At 33.8% G+C, this 21,639-nt stretch overlaps 3 protein-coding genes and 1 non-coding gene across 4 annotated transcripts; 1 reads left to right on the top strand and 3 right to left on the bottom strand.

Annotated features, from left to right (window-relative positions):
- Positions 1–14,452: 14,452 nt before the first annotated feature.
- On the bottom strand, positions 14,453–16,117 carry LOC107924140 (1-aminocyclopropane-1-carboxylate oxidase homolog 1). The gene is made up of 3 exons (XM_041089302.1): positions 15,483–16,117; positions 15,053–15,374; positions 14,453–14,957 (listed from the first exon to the last, which is right to left on the bottom strand). Exons 1-3 carry the CDS (start codon positions 15,998–16,000, stop codon positions 14,700–14,702), a joined length of 1,098 nt encoding a protein of 365 aa, XP_040945236.1. The 5' UTR covers positions 16,001–16,117; the 3' UTR covers positions 14,453–14,699.
- Positions 16,118–16,466: 349 nt separating this feature from the next.
- On the bottom strand, positions 16,467–19,009 carry LOC107924139 (1-aminocyclopropane-1-carboxylate oxidase homolog 1). Its single transcript, XM_016854448.2, has 3 exons — positions 17,362–19,009; positions 16,964–17,285; positions 16,467–16,862 (listed from the first exon to the last, which is right to left on the bottom strand). Exons 1-3 carry the CDS (start codon positions 17,901–17,903, stop codon positions 16,611–16,613), a joined length of 1,116 nt encoding a protein of 371 aa, XP_016709937.1. The 5' UTR covers positions 17,904–19,009; the 3' UTR covers positions 16,467–16,610.
- Positions 19,010–19,137: 128 nt separating this feature from the next.
- Positions 19,138–21,633, bottom strand: LOC107924142 (uncharacterized). Its single transcript, XM_016854450.2, has 5 exons — positions 20,609–21,633; positions 19,885–19,999; positions 19,706–19,795; positions 19,517–19,615; positions 19,138–19,409 (listed from the first exon to the last, which is right to left on the bottom strand). Exons 1-5 carry the CDS (start codon positions 20,674–20,676, stop codon positions 19,308–19,310), a joined length of 474 nt encoding a protein of 157 aa, XP_016709939.1. The 5' UTR covers positions 20,677–21,633; the 3' UTR covers positions 19,138–19,307.
- LOC121216640 (U11 spliceosomal RNA) lies at positions 21,235–21,361 on the top strand. The gene has a single exon (XR_005912825.1). It is a non-coding gene; the product is annotated as a U11 spliceosomal RNA (small nuclear RNA).
- Positions 21,634–21,639: the final 6 nt, after the last annotated feature.

Genomic DNA, 21,639 nt, shown 5'->3' with positions numbered 1-21,639 from the left:
TCAGCCATTGGTATGGCTAACAAATCTTGGTTTTGGTATGTGATGAGGTTATCTTATAAAAATGCATAAATCTATCTTGAAAATATGTTGAATTGGATTGGTATATCTTGAAAACATGACAAGGTCATTAGACAAACACTTGATATAATAAATTTTTTAATGGTATATAATAGGGAAAGTTTAGTTATGGTACTTTATTAGAATGACTCCATGACTAAATAATGTTGTAATTAATAGATGAAGCGTCGAAGCTTAATTACAAATTATTTTAGCCCTAATTATATATGTCCGATTAATATCTTCACTAGCTTAGTATAACCTTGATGGTTTGCATAATCGATGATATGAAAATGTGAAACAACGAATTAGAGAAATAGATCATATATATCTGTAACGACCCGATAGTCAGGGGTGTCGGAAACTGCATTCTCAGGATTTTGTTTCCATAAATCAGACTCGTTAATATTTTTAATAAATATTTACGAAGTTAGTTGTGTAGTTAATTAGGTTTCGGTTAAGCGTAGAGGTGTTCATGGGCCGGGCAGGGCCAGGTTCGAGTCGGGCTCAACTAAAAATTTAGGCCCATTCATTGGGCTCGGGCCAGGCCGGGTCCAAAAAATGGGCCTAAAATTTTGTCCAAGTCCGACCCAAATAAAAATACTAAAACCCAGGCCCGGCCCGGTCCGCCCGTATTTATTTTTATATTATTTTATATAATTTTTAAATATATATAATACATCAAAAATACTAAAAAAATTAAAATAAATATTTTCCAACAAATTAAAAATAAATTTTAAAAAATATGTAGACTTAAATAGCACTAAGATAGATGTAACTTAACAAGCAAATACCTCTAAAATAATAATAAAATTAACAAATACCTTTAAAAGAATAACAAAATTAATAATAAAATAAGTTTTATACAATATCCAAATGATAACAACATAATAGGAGCAACTAATAGTAATATGGTAGCAAAATAGAGAGAAAAAACAAGAAGAAAATAACATTCAAAAACAAAAAAAAAATAGCAGAACTTTTTTGTCATTTAGTGAATTTGGGCCGGGCCAGGCCCAAGCCAAAAATACCTTACCCGAGGCCAGACCCATTTTTTAAACGGGCCTCATTCTTTTGTCCAAGCCCATTTTTCGGGCCTATATTTTTGCCCAAACCCTCCCATATTTCGGGCGGGCCTTCGGGGTGGCCTTCGGGCCGAGCCGGGTAACCCGGCCTATGAGCAGGTCTAGTTAAGCGGATTTATTTGAATTAAAACTAATTAGGTATAAGGCCTAAATTGCATTTAAGGTAGAAGTAAAATTATAATTTGAAAATAATTAAAAGGATTAAAGAAACAATTATACCTATATATATATGTATAGTGGACCGCATTAATGTGCATTATAGCTTATAATAATTTAATATATAAAATTTATATATTATGTTTAATAAAATGAAATTTATATGTATTATATAATAATTAGTATAATAAAACAAAATAGGTATTAAAAGAAAGAATAAAGAAATAGAAATAGAAAGACATGCAAAATTCAGAAAGAAAAAGAGAAAGAAAGGAGAAAGGAGAGATGCACGAACTAAGGGCTTCAAACTTTCAAATTTCAATAGGTTAGTCAATTTAGTCCCCCTTTCTTGCAATTTTTATGTTTTTGGAACCCGATACTTAGGTCTACCCGAACCATGTTGTAATTTTAGCATTGATTAAGTTTTTAAATATTGTTATTGTTAAATAATTTTAGTATTAGGGATTAAATTGATAAAATTTTAAGCTAGAAATAGAAAAGAATTAAATTGTAGAACAAATTGTAAATTGTGAATAATAGAGACTAAATTGTGAAAAATTCAAAATTTAGGGGTTTAATTGAAAATTGGGATTTAAATTTAGTTTAAAATGAAATTTGCATGAAAATATAGAATTAAATGTAAAGAATAAAAATTAGTCTTGATTTAGGGAACTAAATTGGAATTTAAGCGAATATTGAGTAAAAATTGAAATATTCAATGTGAAATTGAACAGAGTTGTATTGATGAATTTTAATTGTTTTAATTCCATAGCTAACTTCATACCGAAATCCTCGACTAGAAAGGGGAAGGATAAAATCGACGCCGAATAGCTCGGAATCCACGGTTTGTATTTCTATAATTCGAACCTAGTTGTTAATTGTTGTAATTCGATTTAATGCATACAGTAAGTGTTTGAGGTGAGTATTTGACATTTTGAAAATTGGATTATTAATTGTTATAAATTGAATTGAATTCATGTGTATATGTGATTATATGAAAAATTGATATTGGATATTCGTTGTTTTTGAAATGTGAAATTAAACCCTATTAATTGTATCGGGCTAAGTCGGATATAGATGGCATGCCATAAGATAGGAAGAGTTTAGGTATTTCTTGGATTTCGAGTCGATAAGGCACTGGGTGCCAATTTACTTCGGTTTAACCGATGAGAGTGTCAATTTATAAAACGTTGGGCGCAATTATTACTTCGGATTTATCCGATGAGGCATTGGGTGCCAAACTGGTGTGTTGGTTGGATTCGTGTATCCGTCCGAGTCCGATTCGTGTTAATAGTGGTAATTAAATAACAAATTCTGTGATTAATATTGAAATGACAAAATATGTGAATTGGAAATGGAAAAGTGAATTGATATATGAAAGGTGAAAAAGTTTGTGATTATAAATGAGATATATGAGTAATGTACTTATTGATTGAATATAGTTGAATTATGTCATTGTTAAAATGAAATGTGGTTTGATATGTGAAAAGCTATTTATATAGCAAGTATGAGAATTGGGACATTTGTTAAACAAATGAAATATGATAGCATGTGTAAGTTGAATATAGTATGAAATGATATGCCATTATGTATGAATTCAAAGGTTTGGCATATGGTAGTTGTGATTTTTAAATATTAATATGTGTTTATAATTCAAGTTTGCAAATTGTATTCTTTTGTCTTTAAATGTTCAGATTATAGAAATATCACTGAATTTTACTTAGAGTACGGTTTTGTTTTCCATGCGCAGGTTAGGCACTTCACTTTTGATTGCCGATTCAGTATCCAACAACGATCCCGATCTCAAATGTGGTGATGTTTATCTTTTGTGTTGGCATGTACCTGGGATGTCTAGTTGATAGTTATTTTGTGGATGGATTGTAAATAAAACTATAAGTGTAATGTTGATTGGTGTATATGTAATCATTTGTTTGCGTTTGATGCCATAATATGAAATGTTTAATTGAACCAAGATAGGTTAAGTGTTTGTGAATTTTAGTTGATGTTTAGGTGGTTACGAACTAGACTAAATGGAGTGATTTTGGTATGTTTATAATTTGGATTTGAACGATGCATTAATGAAATGTTTTGATGATATAAATGTGGTACCAATGAGGGTACATTGGTTAGACACTTAGGGTGATTGTTTTGGCATGTTTTGAGTGTGTTTGATCATGTTTTGAATAGGTTAAACGAATGGTTTTTGTGTTACTTAATGCCCAAGCAAGTAGGAAAAGTTAAACTTGTTGTTTAAGACACATTTTAGGTCCACATGGCCAGACACACGGGCGTGTGACTTGGCCGTATGAGACACACGACTAGCACACGGGTGTGCGAGGCCATTTCGAAAGGTACATGGCTTGGCACATGGGCGTGTGGCTTGGCTGTGTGACCCAAGTCAGTGAGTTACACAGGTATGGATACGGGTTGGGCCACGACCGTGTGTCTGATAAACCGTAAATTATACATATTTTTACCCCATGCTTGGCATACTTAGGAATGATTTTTTTTCCTTGGTTTTAGTGAATTTGATGCTCCTAATCCTTTAATTTAATGTTTTTATACTCAGGAGAGCCTAGGGTAACAAAAAGAGCGAGAAACGAGCCAAAATGGACAAATTTGGCTTAAAATAGTGTTAGACACGACCTAAACACTTCCAGATAGGTAAACCACTCGCCCGTGTGAGGCACACGGGCAGTCCACACGCCCGTGTGTCGTGGCCGTGTCAACATAAATCCAAGTTAGAATTGCACACGGTTTGAGCACTTACACACGGGTGTGGCACACAGCATGTCCCTGTCGAGCCCAAGTCTAGTTCTACTTGGAAAAGGCCACTTTTGAGGGTTTGGAAGCATTCTAAAGCCTATATAAACACCCTAGAAAAGGATTAGGGGGGACACACAGAGTTGGAGGCAGAAAATACTCGAGAATAGCCATCGGAATCACCTCGAAGCCAAGATCTACATCAAGACTGAAGATTTCCATCCAATTTCCTAGAAGTTCTTTGGGTTTCTTTATGTTTTGTTGTTTTCCAAACTTTGAGATGTTTTCTATTAATATTACGAACTAAACTCCCTAAATACCTAAGGGAGATGAAACCTAAGACGAATCTTATTACTCTTTGATTTATATGATAGATACTTGTTCTTATTCTTAATTGTGAGTTTTAATTCTTGCTTTGTAATATCCCGATTTTGGACCTAGTCGGAACAGTGGTTTCGGGGCCACAAATTCGATGAAGAAAATTTTTATTTTTATTATATTTTTATGGTTTACGATTTTACGAAATAATTTTGTGAAAATCTCGTTCGAAAATTTTGACACTCGGGCACTCAATTTAGTCAAAAGGACTAAATTGTAAAAGTTGCAGAATGTGTATTCTAGTTTACAAAGGTACTAAGTACTTGTGAGTAATGGATTTTTAAATTGGGGGTCCTTAAATGGTAAATAGCCCATCTTGTAATTAGTGGACAAAAATAGACATGGCATAGTATGTTTTTATATATTTTTCATTAAGGGTATTTTAGTAAATTGGTTAATAAAGCTAAAATAATTAAGAAAAAGATGTCATCTTCTTCATTTTTCTCATGCCATAACCGTATATGGAGATGGAAGACATGGCTAGGGTTTTTAAAACTTCCAAGCTTGATTGTAAGTCCATTTTGCCCCATTTTTAAAGTTCTTTACATTTTTGAAATCCCGGTAACTTGTTCTACTTATTTCTACCATTAATTTGAGCTAAGGTTCATGTCTAAAAATTTACCCATGAATAATATGCATGTATTTTGATTTCTAATGATAGAAAATGAAGGTTGGGTGTTAGATAAACGACTTTTGCTGAGTGATTTTACGTGAAAACGAGTAAAATGACATAATTGGTAAAAATACCTAATGTTCATAAGTACATGTTAGAGTGAGAATTGGATGTTGCTATAGAAGGAAAAAAATGATCAGAATATCATAAAACATAAGAAATTAGGATGAAGTTTAATTTACGAGATTTGAGGAAAAAGCGTAAATATGCGAAAGTTTAAGGGTAAAATTGTAATTTTTCCAAAATATGATTTTGGGTTGATTTGAATAATATGAGTCCTAATTAGGCTATATTTGAAATGATAGAGTAAGGAAAATCGAAATTCGGGCTAAAATCGGCAAAATACCAATTTGTGGACAAAATGGTAAAAATGACTATTTTCGCATACGAGGAAGTTCATATGATTTTAATAATGCAATGTGTATTTTAATGTTAATGTTATGATATTACATGAATTGTAAATATACATATATGTGAATAATTTGATATTATGTAAATGGTGCAACATTACTATATGTTGTTGATGTCTTGATAATAGTATGATGATTATTGTTTACGTATTGTTGCATTCTATGATTATTGTTGAATTATTATACAAATTATGTGGAATACTTGAAAAATATGAGTTGCCATCGGAGTATCGATATTGACATAATGAGAAAGATGGCAAAGGCGTATGATCGAGGAAAGAGCCCGTTTGAACCTTAGGAATAGGTTAGGATACAAGTGACTTGTCACTAAGAAATTGAGATCCGAACTCGTTGAGTTGTGGTCCGAGTTCATGAGAATTATGAGACATCCAAACTCGTTGAGTTGTGTTCCGATTTCATTATGGATGCGAACACCCGAGCTCGTTGAGTTACGTTCCGAGTTCATTATGGGTGAGATTATGGTTGCTTTGCTACATAAACAGGCTATTGAGTTTGTCTAGCTGCGGGCTTCCGTGTATCCGATTATATTCTGAGTGTTCAACGGGTAATTTGACGGAGTATTCGATAATGGTCCCAATGAGGCAAGCCATTAAGTGAGTATGTTCTTGAGTTAAATTACAAGTTGTACAGGTATGTACACTAAACTTATGTCTGATGCCTTGATATATGATGTATATAGTATTGGTGAATACTATGAAAATGACATGATGGGAATAAGTCTTGATACTTGATGACATTGAGATTATGGATCTATGCCTATGAAGCATAATTTTGTGTTCTTTCCATGATGGATGAAATGATATTGTATGGATTTAGTGAATTATAGTTGTGATTGAGTAAATTTAGCCTTGGTAGTTTTGGGTTACTGCAGTAGTGTAAATTTGGAAATTCACCATAAATTGTAGAAATTGAGTTAAGGGCAGGATAAAATATGATATTAAATCCTAATGAGTCTAGTTTCACATAGAGGAAATGGTGCATGGAATTGAATTCTATATTATGAGATATTTAAATTGTTGTGAGACAGAGTCTGAATAACTTCGTGATCCCCTGTTCTGATTTGAGAAAATCATTAAAAATTGTAAAAAAAAATTATGAGTTAAAATTTATATGATTAGAATCCTTATTGAGTCTATTCTCTAGAAAGATAGATGAGAGAATTATTCGAATTTTGTACTATGAGAAAAATAATTTTTAGTGAAGAGGGGTCAGAACTATTGGATAGCGAAACAGGGGAAACTTTAATGAATAAACTGTACTAATTGGCTAAGTAAAAAATTCTTAAAATTTTATGGGAGAAAGGGATATGAGTCTAGATTCAAGTAAAATTAAGAGAACTTAATTTGGAGTTTCGTAGCTCTAGATATAAATTATTTAGTAACTATAACTCGATAAAACAGCTTAACCAGAATATATGTAAATTGTACAATTATGATGTTTTATCTTAAAAAGCATGTTGGTAATTGCTTGTTAATTTCATATGGACTTACTAAGCGTAAATCTTACCCCTCCTCTCCACCTCTTCAGTTTTGGCAGGTCGGCTCGGGGTTGGAGATCGTCGGAGGCAGAATCATATTATCAAGCTATCACTTTTGGGAGAATTAATTCAAATAATAGAAATATCAAGTGAGTGGCATGTATAGAAAGCTAGTTTTATGACATGTATTATTATTATGATTTGGCCTAACCTATTGATCTACGTTGAGTTATAGTATATGGCCATGGGATGTGGCCCATATTTATGATGGTTTGTAAGCTTAATTAATCATGTCATGTTTTATGTTTCTGGTATGATGAGGTAGTTAACTTTGTTTGTTGTGCATGATTGGTAATACATTAGGTAAGTTGAAAGCATACCTATGGATCATGAATTAAATGGAAATAAGTAATGATGCCTTGAACATGAATGTTTAATGGACAAATTGGTAACCACAGTAAGATGGTATTAAACGAGAATAAGATTTGGCATATTTAGTTCTAGCTAATGTAAGAATGTTATTATATACATGATGGTAGGCAAATGATACATTGGTATTAAAATAGAATATATTGAATGTTATTGAACTCATGTATGTGCTAATATCTTGTGTTGAGGTTGATAGTCATGGATGTTGGTTAAAGTGAAATATGTTTAAAATGAAAGACTTGTTGTTGCGTGAAATTTTCCAGGTTTTCGTAAGTTCTCGTTTAGTCCCGAAACTATTCCAAAGTATGTTTTGGGCTTCGTAGACCCAAATAAGGGACGTTATGCATGTGTCTGAACAGTTTTGAATTAAATAAAATTTTATGACTTGGTTTTCATCTGTGTGCATGTTTAAGTCCGATAATGCCTCGTATCCGGTCCCGGCGTCGGACACGGGTAGGGGGTGTTACATGCTTTAATATTCTAGGATATTAATTCAGGTTTTTGATGTGCTTATTCAATGGAGGAAAAGTCCATGTTTAAGAGTAGATCATTCATAATTAAGCAGAGTTGCATGCAATCCTAGAGATAAGACAACATAAATATGCCGGATTAGAGTCAAATCTAATAAGGGAATCCATAGATCGAGTTAATGCGATAATAGGGGTTTTAATTAGAAAGAGATTTCGATTAATCAACCTAGAGTCAGTTGTTTTTAGTCTCGAAAAGGATAATAACATAAATCAGGGATTTCTACGGAATAAGTCAAGTGAATAAATCGTCTAAGTCAAAGGTAATAAGTGAAGTCTAGGTGGATTCTTTCTTGGGTATTGTCTTCTCCATTGGTTTTTTCTAAAGTATTTTCCAACTTTCATCTCTGTCGTAATCTTAGTTAAATTAGAAAATTAGTTTAGTTTAAAAACATCCTTTAATTCTTAGGCTAGATAATAAAAAGATAGTAATTATTAGTACTTTTAGTCCTCGTGGATACGATATTTTCGGTCTCAGCATAACTATACTACTGTTCGATAGGTGCGCTTGCCTTAAGTCAAATTTTTAGTTAGTTTCACGACAATCAGTATCTCTACCTCAAATGCCCACACGGCCGTATGAACCCTGCAATTAAAATTTTTCTAACTTTTTCCTAAAATTTTGAAATGTTCCCGATTTAGTCCCAAATCAATTCTAAAGTAATTTTAAGCCCTCCAAGGCTCGAATAAGGGTCTCTGTGCTTGTTAATGATGAATTATATTATGATTTTTGAAATGTTTAATAATGATTGATTTAGATTACGGCTACTCAGTAATGCTCCGAAACCCTATTTTAACGACGGATACGGGTTAGAGGTGTTACAATATCACTACTTGTAGTGAATGCATTTTCTCATTATGAACAAGGGATTACTTGATAACTAATTAATTTCTTTAAATTATAAATAAATTATAAAATAATTGAAATTTAAAGTGGAGATTGAATTAATTAAATTATCATAGTTTCACTGATTGAATTCATTTGTTCATAGTAAGATAAAACTATTATGATTTTGATGAAACTAAAATTAGGTTAAGAAAATTATTTAATTAATTTAATTAATTAGTTCAATAATATTTCTTCCTATAATTTATTGTTATTAGTGTCTAATGTGATTTTAATATTTATATCAAATCTTTCAATTATATTTATTAAGATTGTACATATTTTGTTACAAAAAAAAATTCTAGATGAGTTATATACATTTTATGAATTTTGAAATTCATTATTTAATTATTAGATATTTTAAAATTTTGATAAATGTCAAAAGTAACATGTTTTAGCCTTATTGATTATTCGATTTAAAATGATGAATTTTATGCTTCTAATCCTTTAAATTTATTTTTCTATACTTAGAGAGCATTTGAGAGCAAAAAGAGTGAAAATCGGAGCAAGTTTTAGGAGCCACACGAATTGGACACATGGTCATGTGAGCCACACTGGCTGCCACACGATCATGTGCCAGACCATGTGGAAATCGCAAATTACACTCAAAACAGCTTGAAAATGTGATTTTTAGGATTTTTCAGGCATTCTAAGACCTATATATGACAAATATAAGAAGATGTGAGTGAGCCGTCATAGAATACTAAAGAAAAACTCAGAAAACACTATTGAAGCCGACTCTGAAGCAGATTTCCATCAATTTTGAAGATCTCCTTTTGATTTCTTTGAAGTTTATTATGAGTTTTTTTTTATTTCTTGTGGTTATACTGTCTTTGGGATATATTTATTTGCTATCATGAACTAATTTTCTAAATACCTAGGGGAGGTGAACCCTATGATGAATTCTATCGTTTGATTTTTATTTTACGCAATAAAGACTTAAATCTTATTCTCAATTATGTGTGCTTAATTCTTGGTTAGATATTTCTAGATTATTGATCCATGTTTGATGTGCTTAAATCAGAGGAGGAATAGACTCTGTTTAAGAGTAGATCTAGCGTATTTGAGTGGAATTGTATACAATCCTAGAAATAAGACGACATAAATCTGCCGGATTAAAGTCAAATCAAATCTGTTTAAGAGTAGATCTAGCGTATTTGAGTGGAGTTGTATACAATCCTAGAAATAAGACGACATAAATCTACCTGATTAGAGTCAAATCGAATAAGAGAATCTATAGATATAGTTAATGCAATAATAGGGATTTTAATTAGAAAGAAATTTCAATTAATCAACTTAGAGTCAGTTGCTTTTAGTCTTGAAGAGAGATATTAGCATAATTTACAGATTTCTACATATCAAAATACTAAGTGAATTTCCTGGATACTGTTTCGCTTCTTGGTTGTTTACTCGATTATTTTCTTCATTTGTTATTTGTTGTGTTCTTTAGTTAATTAATTTAGTTAATTTTAGTTTTAATCAATCACTCCAATTTATCTGTTAAATAATAGAAATACGGTAATTACTAGTACTTTTAGTCTTCGTGGGAATAATATCTTTACTCACCGTAGTTATACTATTAATTGATAGGTACATTTATCTTTATTGGATTTTTAGTTGACTTACAACTGCAATCAAATTTTCACTCAAAATGACTTTCGAAATGGGAAAAGCTAAATTTGACTTGAATTTTCAGTTTGAAAAGTTGGTTGGGCCTAATGTGTTTTATTATGAACTCGTAACGTGTTCATGTATTAATTTTTTTTAAAAAGGGTTAATATACTATTTGGTACTTAAGTTTAGTTTTAATGCTTAATTTGGTATTTGAATTTATTTTTGTTTCAATTTGGTACCTAAGTTTGGCTTTAATATTCACTTTGCTACTTGCATTTTTATTCAATTTGATACTTGAGGTTTTTTTTGTCCTAATTTGGTACCTGAGGTTAACATTCAATTTGGTAGCTGTGTAACACCCCCTACCCGTATTCCGAGCCTAGAATAGGGTACGAGGCATTACCAAACTTAATATGATCAATCATATTAAAAAAATCAGCCATAAAATTTTTTTCTAAATTAAAAACTTTCATACATATGTTTAGCATCCCTTATATGGGCCTACGGGGCCCAAAACATACATTCAGGGTGGTTTGGGACCAAACCGTAAACATATGAAACTTTTGCAACACTTAGAAAATTTTCACACTTTGGAGAGTCACACGCTCGTGTTTTCAACCCGTGTAACTCTCTGTTTATAACTTCATCACCCTTGTCAGTCGTACACTTCATATAAATAACAAGAAACGTGTATGAGCTTAATTCTCATTCAATTTCTCATATATATACACAATTTCACGTTATGTAATCATACAACATATATCAGCCATATCTCTGTAATCTAAATATATTTTCATAACAACTTATCTGGATTTCAGACTATTTTCTATTTAAGCTTAAATAACCAAAGTATTTGAAATATCATCTTTATGCAAATAGTACACATGAGGTATATAATTCTATAATTATGAATAAACACATTTATCAAACATTTTCCGTATTCATATATCAATGTCCTATCTCCATATATCAATAACCGTCATTTTCATGAATTCCGAGTTCAATTTCATAATTATTTTTCTCGTGTTCAATTTATTCCATATCGGAATTTTATTCATTAAAACATTTGAATTATCAATACATTTGGACAGTACGTTCAAGATGAACAATTATATAATCACGAATGAATTCATTTATCAACCAAGTTCTATACTCGTATCTTATCAACTCATACTTCCTTGTATCACATAATTCCATGTAACACTTGCCAAACTTTGTCAAATTAGTGAACGTCTTACGAAATTGAGTACTTCGTTTTCTCGATGCCATAGTTCAACTATGGTCTTACACATCTTCACATAATGATGCCATAGCCCAGCTATGGTCTTACACATATTCATATATCGATGCCATAGCCCAGCTATGGTCTTACACGAATCACATATCTCACTGATGCCATATCCCAGATATGGTCTTATACAGTAGCATATATCACACCGATGCCATATCCCAGATATGGTCTTATACGGAAATCACTTGTCACTTGTCACTTGTAGCCGAAGCTACCACTATTCACTGATCAGGTAGCCGGAGCTACCATTTTTCACAGATCAGGTAGCCGGAGCTATCACTTTTCACTGATCAGGTAGCCGGAACTACCACTTTTCACTAATCAGGTAGCTGAAGCTACTACTTTCACTTATCATTTGTCATTGATCAGATAAGTGTAGCCGAAATCACTTTCACTTTTCCTTGATCAGATAAATGTAGTCGAAGCTATCACTTATCACTTGCTGCCATGGTCCAACCATGGTCTTTTCCTTCAATTCACCTTTGTCACTGAACTGAAATGCTCAATTTGATCATTTATTCAATTTTCATGCTTTTACATTATTCACGATTTTATCATCAACACATATGAAATAACACATCATGAAATTCATAAAATTAACAAATAATCACTAAAATTTATCTATATAAACTCACAAGTTAAATTTTTGTATTATAACGATAATCATAATTTCATAATAAATATACCAAATAAAACATTATATCATTTCTAATCCAACACTTATCGATTATAATCGGGCATGTGATCAATTTATACACGATTCATTCATATATTTTTTTTATATTTTCCTCCTCCTCCTTTCCATCCACACCCTTAGTATAAACAACACACTTGTAGGTAACATTATCCATAATTTTCACTATCTACTTATGTGAATATTCAAGCTGTCCATCTGTATCATAGTCACTAAATTATTTTTATCTTGATCCACAGAACTCCAAATTAAGATCCATAAATTTTCCCAGAAACTAGACTCGTATGTCTTCTTACCATAAAAATTTCATAATTTTTGGTTGGGCTAATTAATAAAATTTATTCATTGAAGTCTCCCCTATTTTGCTGTCTAACAGTTCTGACCCTTCTTCACTAAAAATTAATTATCTTCTCGTACAAGATTCGAATGATGTCCTCGTTTGTTTCTCTTGAAAATAGACTCATTCAGAATTATAAAAATATAAATTTAAGCCTCTAATTATTTTTATCCAATTTTTTATGATTTTCCAAATTCAGAACAGGGGAACCCGAAAGCATTTTGACCTTGTCTCACAAAAGTTATTGTATCTCATGATTTACAATTCAATTGCTTACATAATTTCTTTTATAAGAAACTAAACTCGATAAGCTTTAATTTCATATTTTATTCACCCTATAATTCGATTTCTACAATTCTTTGTGATTTTTCAAAGTTAAACTACTGCTGCTGCCCAAAACAGTTTTAGTGCAAAATGTTGATTTCCATTTTACCCCAAATTTCACAATTCATACAATTCAGTCCTTGCTCAATTAACCCCTAAATTAAGATAATTTTATCAATTAATACTTTTTATAGACATTATAAGTTATTTCATAACTATTGAGATTCAGAATTTCTACATAAAACTTTAACTTCAAACCCTTTTACAATTAGGTCCCAAACATTCACTTTCTATTCAATTCTTTCAATAAAATTAGAATATAAACAATTTAAAGCTCTAATTCCATGCCAAATCATCATATACTTCCACCACTCATCCATAACAACTTCAAAAATTAGACATGGAATCACAAACTAATGAAATAGTAAGTTGGACCCAATTGTAAAAGTCTAAAAACATAAAAATATCAAGGAGAAAGCAAGAATTAAACTTACATGAAGCTAGAGTATGAAAACCAGCTTGAACCCTCCTCCATGGCTGTTTTTCAGCTGAAGAATATGAAGAGAAATGAAGAAAATTCTAGATATTCCAATTTAGTCCCATTTTTATTTAGCCAATTTGGTCAAGTTTCCAATTTTGCCCTTATTTCACCCATTTCCTGATTTTTCTCAGCTATTGTCGCCTAAAATATCTCCTTTGGGCTTATTTTCACTTTAGGTCCTTCCTCATTTGACAATTGAGCTATTTAATCCTTTTAGCAACTTTTACACCTTTTTCAATTTAGTCCTTTTTATTTAATTAACCACCCAAACGTCAAAATGCTTTTATATTCACATTTACCTAATTAATTCTTTTAAATCACCAAATTCACCAAATTCTTTTAAATCACCAAATTCTTTTATATTCACATTTACCTAATATTTCTAAAAATATTTATGGCTCGATTTATGTAGTTGAGGTCTCGATACCTCATTCTCGACCCAATTTACCTAATTAATTCTTTTAAATCACCAAATTCACTAATTAAAAAATGCTTTTATATTCACATTTGACTCATAGGTATTAATTTATTAAATTTCAACTCACCCGTCAGATTTAGTGATCTCAAATCTCTATTCCCGATACCACTGAAAATTAAGCTGTTACAAGCTGGGTTTTCTTTGTCCCAGTTTTAAATATCTATGTGTTTCTATTAGAGTACAAGTATCAAACATTCATCAGGGCACCAAATCGAACCTTGTAGCCAAACTCAACTACTACACTGAAAAAAATCTCAAGTATCAAAATGAATCTTGAAGTCAAACTCAGGTACAAAATGATACATTTACCCTTTTAAAAATTATTCTACCGATATATTTTATTAGGAGGATGTCATGTTATGCATGCTACTTCCAATATAGTGACAGATTGTGAGTTTAAATAGTGATTACAAACTGATAACAATATTTATCACAATTGATTATGATAACATCATAAATTCTAAATCATAGATCCAACCAGATATGCCCAATACACAGTTCAGTCATAAGAAATCTACCAAATTATTCATTCTTAAGCTGATATTTCATATCATGGGGTCATAACCTGAAATGCAGCAAGGGAGAAGTACCATCAACATCAAGCCCTCTTCCATTGGAGTATATAACATAATCTCTCACTGTGGTTTCCCTGTATTTTGGTGGATTCCCTTCTGATAACAGTTCCTTGATAGGTCCGTACAGTACCGGGTCCGACTTGAGTGAAGTGCTGAAAAAACATGCCACTGAAACTCTTGGTCCGTCCGAGTTTGCCAGCACTCTATGCTCCACGCTGACGAAAGCATCGTTCGAAATAAGCTGAAAAAATAAGTTGAAAATTCCCAAATATTCACTAGCTTTCAAGACATGAGTGCTTTAAGGAAAATAAAGAGTCGGAGTGACAACGGATTAACCTGTAAAAGATCACCAATGTTAATCACTAAAGCCCCAGGAGAACAAGGCACATCAATCCATTTGTCTTCATGGAGTACTTGGAGACCACCAATATGATCTTGAAGCAGCACAGTGAAGAAATCATTGTCTGCATGCTTACTTGTTCCCAAAGCCAATTCTGGCTTAGGACACCCTGGATAATAGTGGCATAGCATAAGAAGGCCCCTGCCACAGTCCATGTCTTTCAAGTGGTCAGGTTTCAACCCAATAGCTTGGGACAGCAATTCCAGCAGTAAATTACCCAAATTCATCACTTGTTTCGAGTAATTCACCATTATATCCCTGCAAATGAATTACCTCATTATGGTGATTGCAGACATAACAGATGCTATTCATCACAGTACAGGCCATTTATGCAAACTAAGCAAATGAATAGATGTTGAACCATACCTGCAAACTGGTGGCAAGTCTTCCATTTTTGGAGGATCAGGAGCCATACGGCTGAAAAATGTATCTCTCCAATTGACTGCTAAACTTGTATACAAATCGAAATTGCTGTTATAAACCACTGGTTTCGTAAAATCACGAGTATAATATTGCTTTTTCACTTCAACATCTTGCTCATGAAACCTCCTAACACCATCCTTCATCTCCTCCATGACACTAACTGGAATCCCATGATTGATCACTTGGAAAAAACCCCATTTCCTTGATGCATTTCCAACTTTATCCACCACTTCCTTTCGAGTAATCGGATCATTGTTCACTCCTTCAAGGTCTATGACCGGAATACTGAACTGGGAATCGTTTGAAACTGGGAATTTGTGGAGTTTTTCAGGCGGTTGATGAAATATTCGAGGGACCTTCGTGATTCCACCATCGGCAAGGCCTTTAACTCCAGCTTTTGTGTCATCAAAAGCTTTCAGTTCGCTTGTTCTATCATACTCAGGTGTGTTCACTGTCACCATTTCTTGTTAGACAAGAAAGAGGAGGAACTAGGAAGGAGATTGTTCTTGTTTTCTGTAATGGAAATATTTTTTACCCCTTTTTTAGATTATGAAGTGTTGACTAAATTTTGTTTTTTTATGATAAATATCAACGCCATTATCTTCAGTGACCCCATGAAGAGCATTGTTTAATGCCACACCGCCATTGATATTAATAGCCGTATCTTTTTGACCTTATTTTTTTTGTAACCTTGTGGTGCAACTTGGCACCAGTTTCCACCTCAAAGTTCTATCCCTGTAGAAATCATGTTCACATTTCTCAGCATCATATTTAGATTGCGGTTGGAGGTATCATGTTTATCGCGATGCATATGTAACGGATGTTACTCTCGTTAATTACAATAAATAGTGACGTACGGTAAAAGCTAAAATCGGAAGCAGCCATTTTTATGAGAAGAAATTCCTGGAACAAAAGTTTCAATGGCCATGGCAGCAAACGGCATATTCAATAGTCAACAATACTTTTGTTTACAAAGAATACATACATACATACATACACGCATACATTTCGAATTCTAGTTATACATGGAAAGACCAATGCTTCATTTTATTGGTGTTTGAGGGAATTGGTTCATATCTTGAAATGCAGCAGTGCAGACTTTCCATCAAGGCCTTTCTGTTGGAAGTGACTCATGTACTCTACCACAGTAGTTTCCCTGTATTTTGGAGGATTATCTTCGGATAACAAATCCTTAATAGGTGCATACAATCTCGGGTTCGGATTAAAATACGTGATGAAAAAGCTCGCCACCGATACTCTAGGTCCAATCGAATTCGCGAGCACCCTATGCTCGACACTTACAAGTCTGTCATTTGATATAAGCTGTAACAAAGAACACGAAAATAAATGTTCACATAGTTTTGAATCTAATTGTTAATTGTTGATAATTGATTGTTTAAAGCACTTGTTTGCACAGGACTTGCCTGTAAAAGATCTCCAATGTTAACTACTAAAGCCTCAGGGACTGGTGGTACATCAATCCATTGATTTTCATAAAGAACTTGGAGACCACCAATATGGTCTTGTAGAAGCACAGTGAGGAAGCAACTGTCGGTGTGCTTGCTTGTCCCAATTGTCAACTCCGGTTGCGGACATGCCGGATAGTAGTGGCAGAGATGACCGAGACCCTTTGCACAATCTATCTTCACCAGATGATCAGGGTTCAACCCCAGAGCTTCTGAAATTAACTCAAACAGCAAACGACCCAAATTCATCATCCGGTCCGTGTACTCCACCATCATATCCCTATATACCAAATTCACACAGATGAGTAACAGTTCACCATTGCAGGGTTTATATACGTGTAGATATATGTAAATACCTGAATGGTTCAGGCAATTCTTCAGGCTTAGGAGGATCAGGAGCAATGTCAAAATAAACAGTGTCTCTCCAGTTAGCTGCTGGGGCAGTATGGAGATCGAAATTGCAATTATAGACCACTTTTTTTGAAGTATCGCGAGTGTAGAACTGTTTTTTGAGCTCATTATCTAGCTCGTAAAATCGACGTACACGAACCTTCATCTCCTCCAGAACACTCAATGGAATTCCATGGTTAATGATTTGGAAAAAGCCCCATTCTTGTGATGCATTAAGTACTTGTTTAACAATCTCCGTGTGAGTACTGGGATCCTCCTTTACTCCTTGAAGATCTATAACAGGGATGCTAAACTGGGTGGCACTTGGAACATAGCTTTCCCCGACGATATCCGGTGGCTGGTGGAATATTCGGGGAACCTCCGAAATCCCGGAATCTACGAGCCCTTTGACGCCGGTTTTCATCTCGTCGAAAGCCTTGATTTCGCTAGCTCGATCGTATTTAAGCTCGAATTGTGTCTGAACTTCACCAGCATCGACTGCCACCATTTTTGTTTTTTGTTTTTGAAGGTAACCTCTTTGCAGAGAGAAGAAAAAAAACTCTTGGTGAAAGTCAAATAAAGGATTAGCACTAAATAGAGGGAGGAAAACAAAGATAACAACAAAAATAGAGATGACGATCAGTGAGTGCAGATTGAAAGAAAGATATCTACAAAGATTGAATCCTGCTTTTTAGATACTAACAAAGACTCATATGGCATGTTATAAAATGACATTCCTATGGTTTGTAGTGCTGTGTTATGCTTTCCATATCGTGACATAAATTTCAAGGATAGGTAGCGGAAGAGAAAACAAAATTGACGTTTTGAACCCAAAGATAATCTTTTTTAATTCAGACGGCTCTTCTTTTCGTGAGTAGAAAAGGCTCCCCATTCTATGCTTTAAATAGTTTTACTCAAATGATCTCACAACGGACTTTAAATTCCACTTAAGAAAAATCCATTTCACCTTTTAGAAATTAAAAAAGCTGGCACCATCAAGAACATAGCCACCTTGTTGTTCAAGGTTGAGTAATGATTAATCTTTTCTCCTTTTTTAGAAAATAAAAATAGTTAACGATGCCCCAAGACAAGTAACATTCACCTCAAAATAACCATTGTTGATATAAGAAAGACGATAGGGCGTTAGCTCTTCACAGTTCACACCCAATGGATGGAAAGTGAACTAGAATGAAAGGAGAAGAAACGTCCCGTGTTGCCCATATATATTGGTTTCGAACTTCCAAAAATTTATATGACCTACTAAAGTCTTGTCCCACATTATTATGTTTGAAGAATGGATGTGTAATGTGCTTGCCCGTGTTAGGCATGTAGTTTCCTCGGTTCGAGCTTGTAAGGCCTTGCGCTTGCAAGATCTTTAGGTCACGGGTGTCTTACCTTGCGAGCTGAGGAACAAAAAGTCCAATACTATTCACTACTTTAAATGTTCACACTAAGGGTGCATTTGGAAAGACAGTGGCTGCACCAAAACACACCTAAATTGACCAAAACTTTTCTCGCATCTTACCGGAACATCAGATGTGATAAAGATCCTAGATCTTAAACCGCAACAGAGAACCATTTTCGTGTTCTAGATTCTCAGCTGAATCCATGGCAAGTGATTCAGGGCTTTATCTAGCATTAAAAAACAAAATGTCCTATGAAGATGACTAGCACAATGCATTCAATTAAAACCAAAAGATGCAACAGATTTAAAAGTAATATTATCAAACCCTTTCTGAAAATTAAATAACGAGCTTAACTTCGTAATTAATAATATCAAGCCATTCCGAGTAATATATGCCCCTTTTCCCTAGTCTTTAAGAAACAAAGCCATGATACAAAGCATAAATAAAGATAGATATGGATTCACTGAAGTAGACGGATATCGAACAAAAATCCTAGATGTTCCTCTTCAAAATGTTTTTGTTTTTGGAGCCTTTTTCTTGTGTTGTCTCCTAGGCATCGAGTTCTTCATGCCAATAAAGAAGAATAAGGCCCCTAACAGAGCCAAGTTCTGAGAACGAAAATTAGTTAGAAAAATACATCGGAACAAGACATGTACAGTTGGAAGGAAGAGACAAAACATCTATCAATGCAAAATAAATGCTATCATGTACTAACCTGTGTGAATTTTGTGAAAAGTATACCGAATTCCTTCTTTTCCGTGTCATAGTTGTAGAAGTCGTACAATATGGGAGTAACGATAAGCTGATGCAGAACCTACATGATTAGAATAGTGTAATACATCAGTTGACTTAGCTGATAATTGAACTATTAACTCGGAATAATACAGAAGTTCATAAAACAAACCAGAAGATAAGCTCCGATACTGCTGTCGAATGTAAATAAGATACCCCCAACACCTTTAAAGGCCACAGCAGCAGCAACTAGATACTTAATCTGTAAATAACAGCTCCATGAATATGACATAAGTAAAAACATGATATATAAATGCATTTATCTCGATGGCGAAATAAAGCTAATCTTACATCGAATTCCGGCACTTGCACCCCTGTGTGAGATGTCACAGTCTTTGAGAAGACATTGAATTTCGGCTTCAATGCCTTTGCTGCTGGCCCTCCATCAACATCAAATTCATTGAACCTATACACATGAACACATAATGTAAGAGTAGAAACACATAATAAAACGGCTCGAGGCACTTTTGCGGTTTAGCACGATGCCTAAGCATGCCTTACAGCACAGCTTCAAGCGAAACATCACGGACCAACCACTTGAGCTTAAATGCTGTGGCGCGTACTCCTAACACTCTCTTTGATTTGGATGAATATGGAGCAACCCACTTTGAGCTAAATTTAACGTAATTATAAGATCTAAAACTTCAAATTTAATATCTTATAGAACATCATTCAGCACCCCCTAAACCCTAAAACCCTTAAACATCTAAGCAATCTAACACGAATTTCAACCTTTTTGTCTAAACAAAATTACCCTTAATGACACCTTAATTAGCACTATTTTTTTTACCAACAAAGCTAGCAACTTTACTATAAAAAACATCTATTAACATAAAACCCTTACAATCACCAATCTTTTCAAAAAAAAAAGATCATATCATTAATTAAACAGCTCTGAGTTTCAAATCTCAATTAAAATCCAAACTACCCCTCTGTTTCTTTTTCTCGAGAACCAAACAGTACTCGTTAGAAAACACAAAAAGCAAAGGAAGTGTAGATCTGAAATGAAGCTTACTCTTGCCAAGCAGAGAGGAGAAATACTGAAGCGAAAAGAACTCTTCCCACGAAAGAAACAAACCCCATTTTTTTCGATTAAAAACCTTCAAATTCAACGAAAAACAATCGAAAAAAAGGGGGGTGGTTTTGAGGAACAAAAGAAACTACTGTCTGAAACCGAGACAAGACTTGAGAGATACAAAGCGCCGTGGTCAATCAGGAAATGACTAAATTGGACGGATTGGTTCGGGTCTTATTCAAATCGGGTTTTGACAGGTTTTTTGGATTCGGATCTATCCTATTCTGATTGCTGTTGACTCGGGTTTTCGGGTTAAGAAATATAGCAAAGACTTTAAACTAATAAAATATAGAATTTGGGTATGAAGATAGATTCACAAATGGGAGTGATGGCAAATACAAAGGATTGAAATGTGTCATATCAATGCCTGGCAAATGGAATAGCATGGTCGATGGGCTTGCTTTTGTTTGAAGCAGCTTGTCCATCCATGCTTGTTGCATTCAAACAATACAAATTTGTGTAGCACACTATATAGTATTACAATGTGTATCCCACATTGAGTGGAGATCCTATGGGGCACGAAAGAGGTCGTCTATATATAAGCATAGAAACCCAAGTGGTAAACTTAAAAGGGTCGGTTGGCTAAATATGCCACGCCCACCCTCGTCTGGTGGGTGCTGTATGGCTATCAAGACATATGGCCGACAAAATTTGTGGAAACTAATAGGGTTGGCTCGCTCGGCCGACCCTTCATTTTTATTCTTAAATCATTTCGACTATGTGGATCAAAGTTAAGGAGTTGCAATAGCTTTGGAAGCGATTCCCAGTATGTCGCAAAGTTCAGAATACAATCCTTTCCTAATTTCAACATAAAATTCACCATGCCAATTCCTTTTGGCCAAATCGTCGGCCATTTCTATCCCGGAATTTGTAACTTCTTCCTCGCCGTCGTAAACGGCTTCCACTATACCCATTTTCAGTGCTTCTTCTCCTTTTATCTTCAACCCGCGCAGTAATAGATCGCGCCGAGC

The sequence above is a fragment of the Gossypium hirsutum genome, chromosome A02, assembly GCF_007990345.1.
Source record: "Gossypium hirsutum isolate 1008001.06 chromosome A02, Gossypium_hirsutum_v2.1, whole genome shotgun sequence".
Classification (NCBI taxonomy): Eukaryota; Viridiplantae; Streptophyta; class Magnoliopsida; order Malvales; family Malvaceae; genus Gossypium; species Gossypium hirsutum.
This window is presented reverse-complemented; position numbering and strand designations above follow the sequence as displayed.

Excerpts from the sequence above, each read along its gene's own strand:
- LOC107924139 (XM_016854448.2), bottom strand. The coding sequence starts at position 17,903 with ATGGTGGCAGTCGATGCTGGTGAAGTTCAGACACAATTCGAGCTTAAA. Across the intron at positions 17,286-17,361 it reads GAATTGCCTGAACCATTCAG|GGATATGATGGTGGAGTACA; the intron begins GTATTTACATAT and ends TTTGGTATATAG. Across the intron at positions 16,863-16,963 it reads ACATTGGAGATCTTTTACAG|CTTATATCAAATGACAGACT; the intron begins GCAAGTCCTGTG and ends TCTTTGTTACAG.
- LOC107924140 (XM_041089302.1), bottom strand. The coding sequence starts at position 16,000 with ATGGTGACAGTGAACACACCTGAGTATGATAGAACAAGCGAACTGAAA. Across the intron at positions 15,375-15,482 it reads GACTTGCCACCAGTTTGCAG|GGATATAATGGTGAATTACT; the intron begins GTATGGTTCAAC and ends ATTCATTTGCAG. Across the intron at positions 14,958-15,052 it reads ACATTGGTGATCTTTTACAG|CTTATTTCGAACGATGCTTT; the intron begins GTTAATCCGTTG and ends TTATTTTTTCAG.
- LOC107924142 (XM_016854450.2), bottom strand. The coding sequence starts at position 20,676 with ATGGGGTTTGTTTCTTTCGTGGGAAGAGTTCTTTTCGCTTCAGTATTT. Across the intron at positions 20,000-20,608 it reads CTCCTCTCTGCTTGGCAAGA|GTTCAATGAATTTGATGTTG; the intron begins GTAAGCTTCATT and ends TCATGTGTATAG. Across the intron at positions 19,616-19,705 it reads GTATCGGAGCTTATCTTCTG|GTTCTGCATCAGCTTATCGT; the intron begins GTTTGTTTTATG and ends CTAATCATGTAG.